Raw genomic sequence first — 9,096 nt, 5'->3', positions numbered from 1 at the left:
ATTGCAGTCAATATCATGAAACAAAATGTGTATGAACTGCTGTATGGAAAATGAATTTGCTCTGTAAACTTTCACCCAAATCACAATAAAAATTGGGGGGGGGGAGATTTTGAGTTTTGCTTTACATTTTTCCCTATTCTATGCAGGATCATCTGTTTTGTCCCTGGTCAGAATGGTCAGTAGTGATAGCCAGGCACCATCTACTACTTCTGGTCTCAGGGTAGGTGAGGCTATGGTTTATGTAGATGCCTTTGAGTTTTTGGTTTTCTTTTTCCTCTTTTGCTCCAGATGATTACATCTTAGATGGCTGTTCATGAGCTTTTAAGACCCTAGATGCTATTTACAGAACTAGGATATAGAACATTATCTTTATGAGCTGTGTTATGCCAACTGCCTGAGTTCCCCACAAGACTATAGTAAACCAGTAAACTAATACTGCAAGGTGTTTGATTACATCTAGTATTCATAACTGTTCTCCCTGTGGGCTTTATTTTGTGAATCTATAAGCAGCACAAACAAAAATGTATATACATTGCTTACAGAAACACCTGTACAAGTGCAATGGTATACTCATATTTGCTTACTTATACATGTTGTTGTTGTTATGTGCCATCAAGTCGGACCCGATTCATAGCAACCCCTCCTCGAGTTTCTGAGGCAGTATCACTATGGAAGTAGATTGCCCCATCTTCCTTCCAAGGAATGGCTGGTGGGTTTGAACCACCAGCCTTCTGGTTAGCAGTCAAGTGCCTTAGGCACTATGCTACCAGAGCTCCCACTTATACATGTAGAAGCATACATAGCTACCTATGTAATCACACACATATATATTTTTGTTGTTATAACTATTGTTACAAAATTGTATATATTATGGCTTTTACCAAAATCATCCCTAGTTCTTGTGTACTCCTTAGTGTCATCTTTTACCTTGGTCAAGTTGTGCTGACTTCACCTTTATTCAGTATTGTCTTTCTCATCACCAAAACTAACAAGTGTCTACTATCTAGAAAGTGATTCTCAAAGATGGAAGAATAGACAGACAAGCTACATAGACTCTCTTCAACAAAGAAGAGATGAACCAATTGACAGAGATACAGAAGATAATCCTAGAGCCCTGAACTTTGAAAGGAAGTATACAGAAGTGGATTAGGCATCAACTAGTGGAAAAACCTGAATGAAAACAACGAGTATGAAGACAGACAGAGCTGCAGACTGTCAGCTACTCGGATGGGACCACCAGCCTGAATATTTCCAAGTGGTGTTGGGACCTGAGAATTGACCTAAAGATCAGCCCTGGTTGCCAAGGGCTCCAAGGACGACTGTGCTGGTGGCCTATGACTAGGAAAGGAAACAGCAAGGAGGGAGACAACCTGAGCTGTGGACTTTCAGCTGTCTGAAGGGTACAGTCATTTTGATTGTTTACAAGCAGCGGCCATTTTGGATATTTAAAATGACGGAGGGTGCAGCCATTTTGAATGTTTATAAGTGGTAGCCATTTGAGATATTTAAAGTGACAGCATTCTCATTCGGATTCCAGGGACCTAAGAATAGTCTCTGTTTGCCAAGGATGGCAGGGACATATGGGAGGCTGACAACAGGAAAGGAGACAGGTGATGAATGTGTAAGTGCTGCCAACTAGCAAATAAAGGAGCACCTTGCTTACACAGGTATCCAAACAAAACAAAGAAAATGAAAATCGTGGGCAAGTCACTCCAACATACAATCACCAATTAAATATAAACACAAAAATGTCATAATGTCTCAGAGATAACAGAGCATCACAGTCCACACAAAGAAGAAAAATAAAGTAGGAGAACAAGGGACCAGGATACAGACCCAGAACATATCCCTGAGGAAGCAGCAGCCCTGGAACTCCCTGGTAAGGAATTCAAAAAATTACATTTAGGTACCTTCAACAGATTGAGAAACAGATAAAGGAAAACACTGACAAAACTGAGGAAAACAGAGAAAACCCTAGAACAATTTTGAAATACAAGAACAAAATGACAAAATAAGTGAAAAATTAGAAATGATACAAAATCTACAGAGAGAAATCCAGAAGATTAATACTAAATTGTCAGAAATAGAAAGTGATTCTCCTTCCCTCCACCTTCCATCCCTGGTAAACATCAAAGAACACTACTTTCTAAGTGCATCTATTCCTGTCTTTTTATAATAGTTAGATTATACAATATTTGTCCTTTTGTGATTGACTTATTTCACTCAGTATAATGTCCTCCAGATTCATGTTCTAGTATTTTGAGAGCTCATCATTATACTTTATGGCTGCAGAGTATTTCATTGTGTGTATGTACCAGTTTGTTTATGCATCCATCTGTCATTGGGAAGTTAGGTTGTTTCCATCTTTCTGCTGTTGTGATAATGCTGCAGTGAACATAGGTGTGCATGTGTGCGTTCCTATCAGTAGTTTTAGTTCCCTAGCATATATACCTAGGAGTGGGATTGCTGGATTATCGTCATTAGTTGTTGTTGAGTCAGTTCTGACGCATAGAGACCCCGTGTCCAACAGAACAAAACACTGCCCAGTCCTGTGCCATCCTCACAATCACTGCTGTGCTTGAGCCTATGACTGCAGCCACTGTGTCAATCCATCTCATTGAGGGTCTTTGCCTTTTTCGCTGACCCTCTCCTTACCAAGCATGATATCCTTTTCCAGAGAATGGTCCCTTCTGACAACATGACCAAAGTATGTGAGGCCAAGTCTGGCCATTCTCACTTCTAAGGAGCATTCCAGCTGCACTTCTTTCAAGACAGATTTATTCATTCTTCTGGCAGTCCCTGGTATTTTCAATATTCTTCACCAACACCAAAATTCAAATGCCTCAATTCTTCTGCAGTCTCCCCGATTCACTGTTCAGCTTTCAAATGCATATGAGGCAAGTGAAAAATACTATGACTTGGGTTGTTGTTATGTGCCATCGAGTCGGACCTGACTCATAGTGACCCCTTCCTTGGGTTTCCAAGGCAGTATCACTACAGAAGTAGATTGCCCCATCTTCCTTCCGAGGAGTGGCTGGTGGGTTTGAACTGCCAGCCCTCTGGTTAGTAGTCAAGTGCCTTAGGCACTATGCTACCAGAGCTCCTTGATTTTTGTTGTTGTTGTTGTTATTTGCCATCGAGTTGGCCCCGACTCCTAACGACCCCTCCTTGGGTTTCCGAGGCAGTTATCACTACGGAAGTAGGATTGCCCAACCTGCCTTCCTTGGTTTTAGGCACCCTTTATTCTTCAAAGTGATGTCTTTGCTCCCTAACATTTTAAAGAAGTCGTTGCAGCAGATTGGCCCAATTGAAAACATCATTTGATTTCTTGAATGCTGCTTCCATGGGCATTGATTGTGGATCCAAGTAAAATGAAAGCCTTAACAATGTCAATCTTTTCTCCATTTATTGTGAGTTGCTTATTGGTCCAGTTGTGAGGGTTTTGGTTTTCTTTATGTTGAGGTGTAATCCATACTGAAGGCTTTGATCTTCATCAATAAGTGCTTCAAGTCCTCTTCACTTTCAGCAAATAAGGTTGTGTCATCTGCATACTGCAAGTTGTTAATGAGTCTCCCTCCAATCTTGATGCCACATTCTTCTTCATATAGTCCAGTTTCTTGGATTATTTGCTCAGCATACAGATTAAATAAGTATGGTGAAAGGATATACCCAACACTCACCTTTACTGATTTTAAACCACACAGTACTCTCTTGCTTTTTTCTAACAAATGCCTCTTGGTCTGTACAGGTTCCTCGTGAGCACAATTAAGTGTTCTAGAATTCCCATTCTTCACAATGTTACCCATAATTTGTTATGATCTACAGAGTCAAACATTTGCATGGTCAATAAAACACAAGCAAACATCTTTCTGGTATTCTCTGCTTTCAGCCACAATCCATCTGATATCAACAACGTTATCCCTTCATCTCTCACTCTCTTCTGAATTTGGTTTGGATTTCTGGCAGTTCCCTGTCAATGAACTGCTGCAACTATTTTTGAAAATTTTTCAGCAAAATTTTACTTGTGTTTGATATTAATGATACTGTTCAAAAATGTCTGCATTCTTTTAGTTCGGCTTTCTTTGGGATGGGCATAAATATGGATCTTTTCCAGTCGGTTGGCCATGTAGCTGTCTCCCAAATTTATTGGCATAAACAACTATATGGATTGTAGGGTATTTCTATTTCTAGTTTTTGAGGAAGCACCATACCATTTTCCATAGTGGTTGAACTAATTTACAATCCCACCAGTAGTGAAGTATATTCCTTCTCTTTACATTCATACAGTCTCTTCTGTAATGACATGCTTGACACAGTGGCTACAACAATAGGCTCAACAGAGCATCAATTGTGAGGATGGTGCACAGCTGGGCAGTGTTTCATTCTGCTGTACACAGGGTCGCCATGAGTCGGAATTGACTTGACACCTAATAACAACAACAACATACTTATTTTGTCCACTAATGTTTTATATCACTAAATGGACATTTTTAATAGAATTTTGGATAAAAGTCCTGGTTTATTCAGTCCTTTCAGAAATTCTTTGGAGGATGGTATTTAGCCATAGCCAAATTTTAATCTTTACACTTGGCCATTGATTTCCAACAATATATGATACATATATATACATATATACACAATATATGATACATACATATGAGAAAATATGTATATTTTTTCAGAGTGTAGATGGTGTGAACTTGTGTGTATGTGCACACCTGTGTGTCCCCGGGAAGTCACGGACTCCCCAAGGGCTCACTCATCCACTCCTCCCTCCGAGCAGCAGGCCAACGGGAGCCGAGTCCACGTTCTCTACTCCACCCCTGCTTGTTACCTCCAGGAGCTGAACAAGGCCAACCTCACCTGGTATTTGGGGAGCCACGGAGGAACGGGTTGGGATGCTCCTGGGCCGTGACCCTGCACTCAGTACCGCATCTCCGCAGGTCAGTGAAACAGGACGACTTCTTCCCCTATGCCGATGGCCCCCACCAGTTCTGGACTGGCTACTTCACCAGCCGGCCGGCCCTCAAACGCTACGAGCGCCTCAGCTACAACTTCCTGCAGGTAGGTGGGCGCCTGGTTCGAAGGGGTGGCCACAGGTCCCAGAAAGGCTTGGCCACCCCCAACAGGCCGCTGCTCACCAGGTGTGCAACCAGCTGGAGGCACTGACGGGTCCGATGGCTAACAAAAGACCCTTTGGCTCTGGAAACAGCAGGCGCCTCAGTAGGTGTCAGGCAGAGTGGGAACCCGGGCGGGATTGGGGCTGGACCTGTCATTCGGCTCCTCCTCGAGTCCCTTCTTAAAGCTCCAAAGAACCCTCCCCACCTGCACTGGACCTTCCGCGTCTTCCGGGGGTCGGGGCGGGGTCCCGCGGAGGCCCCGCCAGGGTCACCGTCCCACCCTTAGGGGAGGCGATGGCCGTGCTCCAGCACCACGACGCTGTCAGCGGTACCTCCAGACAGCATGTGGCGGATGACTACGCGCGCCAGCTTGCTGAGGGCTGGAAACGCTGTGAGGTGTGCTGGGGGCGGCCAGGGGGGCGGAGCCTGGGAGAGGCGGGGGCGGGGCCAGAGTAGGCGGAGCATGGAAGAGAAAGGGGCAAAACCCGTAGCAATGAGGCCAAGGACAGCAGTAATGGGCCAATATGGGCTCAGGACTCTGCCGCATGGAGGAGGCAAAAAAGGGGTGTGCATGGTGACGTAGGTAGGAGACCAGAGGGTGCTTTAAAGCGGGGCCACATCACACTTGACCGTTTGCCGTTCTCCCCAGGTGCTCATTAGCAACGCCCTGACGCGGCTGACCGGCTTCAAGAAGTTCACTTTCTGTCACGAACTAAACACCAGCGTCTGCCCGCTCAGTCAGACGGCAGCTCGTGTGAGCCCCCTGGAGGAGGCAGGGGCGGGGCCGGAAGGGGTGTGGTTTGGATGGGATTATTTGCTTCGAGTGGGTGCCCGGGTGGGACCAGCAGTGGTAGGGCCGGGACCGGTGGGCACCGCCTAATAGAAACCCAGGCCTGACACCTGCATGTACTAGGAGTGACACAAGAGGAGTATATGAGAGGGGTGGGACCTCTCTACCAGTTATAGCAGGAAGGCCTGAATCAGCCTGCAAAACATTTCAGTAGGAAGTTCTCGAGGAGGAAGCTCAACTGAACAGGACCATGTGCTGAGAAAAATTAGGCAAGACAAGTAGACACAGGGCCAGGGTCAGGGAACCTTGACAGTCAGGTGGCGGGGTGACAGGTGAGCATGACATTAAGAGCTCTCAATTAGGCTTATGCAGGTGCACCTGTCTACATTTGAGTGGGTCGTAACGGAACTGACTTGGTCCATACTACCACTCTCACAGAAGGGCACGACCTGGCCCGGTAGATAAAACAAGGCCTGCCCTAATATAAGCCACCCCCCTCACCACCTACCCCAGTTCCAAGTCATCGTCTACAATCCCCTGGGGCGCCAAGTGAATTGGATGTTGAGGCTGCCGGTCAGAAAAGGCAATTTCCTTGTGCTGGACCCTAGTGGACAGACCATACCCAGCGAAGTAAGCACCCCCTTATATCTGACCCTATGAATACATATCCCCATGCACATCTCCCACCCATGACTATCTCCTCCCAAGAATATGTCCGACCCAAGACCATGGCCCATCATGAATCTCTCTCCCAAGAAAATCTCCCCCACTCCCATGAAGATCTGCTCCTTGTGACTATATTTCACCTATTGGCAACCCTACCCCATAAATAACCCTCCCTCATACTCCTTCCTCACATTTTTTACCCCATTAGTGGCTCTCCCTTTCCCCTCATGAATCGCCTCCTAAACTCAAGCCAGTATTTCTCGCCTCATCCAGTTTTTCTCCTCACCCCAAGAACACTCCCCACACTACCTTGGCCCACCCCAACCTTGACCCAGACTGTGGGTGTGCAGGTTTAGCAACAGACCTCCTCCTCAGTTTCCCTCCTTCTGGGGCATCAGGTTATACATCATCCAGTTCTTAGCAGTAAAAAGCATCCTCCAGAGCTGCTGTTCGCCGCCTCTGCACCTGCCCTGGGATTCAACATCTACTCTGTGACTCAAGTAGCTGAGAAGAACCCCCAGACTGGCTCCACCTTGTCAAGGCCAAAGAAGTCACGGTCTTCTGTCCTGACCATTGAAAATGAGGTGGGAACCCAGTTTTGAACCCTTTCCCCCCATGACATATCTAAGTTCCATGTTGACCCAGGAGTGAGAAAAGAAATTATGTCCTGGAGAGACAGGGGCAATAAAGAGGATAAATGATGTGTTGTAGGTGAGAATATCGTATGTTTACTCTGGAGGAAATTGAACAAGGGCAGAGATTGTATCTTGTCAGGTTGCGCAGGTAGCAATGTTGGACAGGAGGTCCAGGAGAAGGCCTCTCTGAGAAGAGAACACTCAAGCATACCCTTGAGAGATGTGAGCAATGCGGGGGTCTGTGGCGAAAACAGTCCAGACAGATGGACAGGCAGGGGCTAAGGCCTGACAAGTGTGCTTGAGCTATGTGAGGTACGGTATGCAGGCCAGTGTGGCTGGACAGGAGTGAGTGACGGGAAAGATGAGGGGGACGGCGACAGGAGGTGACAGGACAGATGGTTTAGGGCCATCAGGGGCCACAGAGATTTGCATTTTACTCTTAGTGAGATGAGAGCTTCAGAGAGTACTAATCAGAGAAAGGACATAACCTAACATGGAGGTTATGAGGCTCTTTCTGCATTCTGTAAGGAGCTCTAGTGGCATAGTGGGTAAGGCATTTGGCTGCTAACTAGAAGTTTGGCAGTTCAAACCTACCAGCTGCTCTGTGGGAAGAAGATGATGCAATCTACCTCTGTAAAGATTTACAGCCTTGGAAACCTGGAGGTGGAGGATTGCTATGAGTCAGAATCTACTTGATAGCAGTGGGCTTGTGTTTTGTTTTGTTTTGTTTTCTGCATTCTGTGGAAAAAAAGCCTGTAGGTGTCAAGGGTGGAAGCCAGGAAGCCAGGGGGAAGTGACAGCAGAAGTCTTGTGGGAGATGATGGGGGTTGACAAGGGTGGAGGGAGCATTAGTCCAGACTCTGGATGGAATTTGAAGAAGCAATAGTTTGTTAAAAGACTGGGCATGGGGTTTGAAATAATAGTTAGAGATAGTATGTCCTGAGCACCTGGAAGGACAGAGCTGCCATTATTGAGACAGTGATCATTAGCACCTGCCCCTCTCATTCCAGCACATGCGGGCTGTGTTCAACACCCATATGGGGCTCTTAAAGGAGATTGAGAACCGGGACCAGAAGCTTGTGTTGCCTATCCACCAGGCCTTCTTCTGGTGAGGAGTGGCCACCATGTTTGGGAGAATGTCCATGAACAGAACTGGTCTTGACTCACTCCTCTTGCCTACGCTTGCCTCAGGTACAAAGCCAGCGAGGACTCAGGAGCCTACGTCTTTGCACCTGAGAAACTGAATCCACTGCCTGTGAATCTCTCACCTGAGACACATCTGGTGAAGGTTAGGAGCCAGGGGCACGGAGGCAGGTTTTTGTAATTATTCATTTGTATAAAATCATCTTCTTTCCCTTGAAGCTAAACCCTTAAGTTTTGGTTGTTTGGGGTTTTTTGTTGTTGTTGGGGCTTTTTTTTTTTTTTTTTTTTGGTTTTTTAAATTATTTTGTTTAATTAATTAATTTTGCCTTTCCTTCACCCAAGTTAATATATATGTATACCCTCTAGTTACTGGTTTACCCTCCCTTCCCCACCCTCCTCTGGTAACCATCAAAGAATATTTCTTTTTGTGTGAAATCCTTTTCTTGACTTTTTACAATATTGGTCTCATACAATATTTGTGATTGACTAATTTCACTCACCGTATGTCTATGTCATAAGATGTCTCACAGATTCCTCCTTGTTCTTTATTGTTGTGTAGTATTCTATTGTGTGTTTGTACTATAGTTTGTTGATTCATTCCTCCATTAATGGGCATTTAGATTGTTTCCATTATTTTTGTTATTGTGAAAAGTGTTGTAGTGAACATGTGTGTATATATATATCTGTTCGTGTCATGGCTTTTATTTCTCTAGGATATATACCTAAAAAGAAAAAAAAAAAA

At 45.2% G+C, this 9,096-nt stretch overlaps 1 protein-coding gene across 1 annotated transcript in view; it reads left to right on the top strand.

The window, feature by feature from the left end:
• The window catches only part of LOC103207939 (lysosomal alpha-mannosidase-like), a 37,301-nt gene that overhangs the window by 9,545 nt on the left and 18,660 nt on the right, over positions 1-9,096 (top strand). The window contains exons 8-16 of the mRNA XM_042782648.1: positions 4,781-4,866; positions 4,944-5,064; positions 5,145-5,223; positions 5,407-5,516; positions 5,770-5,874; positions 6,424-6,540; positions 6,975-7,160; positions 8,222-8,319; positions 8,403-8,499. Of these exons, the coding sequence (XP_042638582.1) occupies positions 4,781-4,866; positions 4,944-5,064; positions 5,145-5,223; positions 5,407-5,516; positions 5,770-5,874; positions 6,424-6,540; positions 6,975-7,160; positions 8,222-8,319; positions 8,403-8,499 (999 nt within the window). The remainder of the gene's footprint in view (positions 1-4,780; positions 4,867-4,943; positions 5,065-5,144; positions 5,224-5,406; positions 5,517-5,769; positions 5,875-6,423; positions 6,541-6,974; positions 7,161-8,221; positions 8,320-8,402; positions 8,500-9,096) is intronic.

Source organism: Orycteropus afer, unplaced genomic scaffold, assembly GCF_000298275.1.
Source record: "Orycteropus afer afer isolate SDZICR_OR568_19922 unplaced genomic scaffold, OryAfe1.0 scaffold00402, whole genome shotgun sequence".
In the NCBI taxonomy this organism is placed as follows: Eukaryota; Metazoa; Chordata; class Mammalia; order Tubulidentata; family Orycteropodidae; genus Orycteropus; species Orycteropus afer.
Note: the sequence above shows the minus strand (reverse complement) of the source record. Positions and strands in the feature narration are given on the sequence as shown.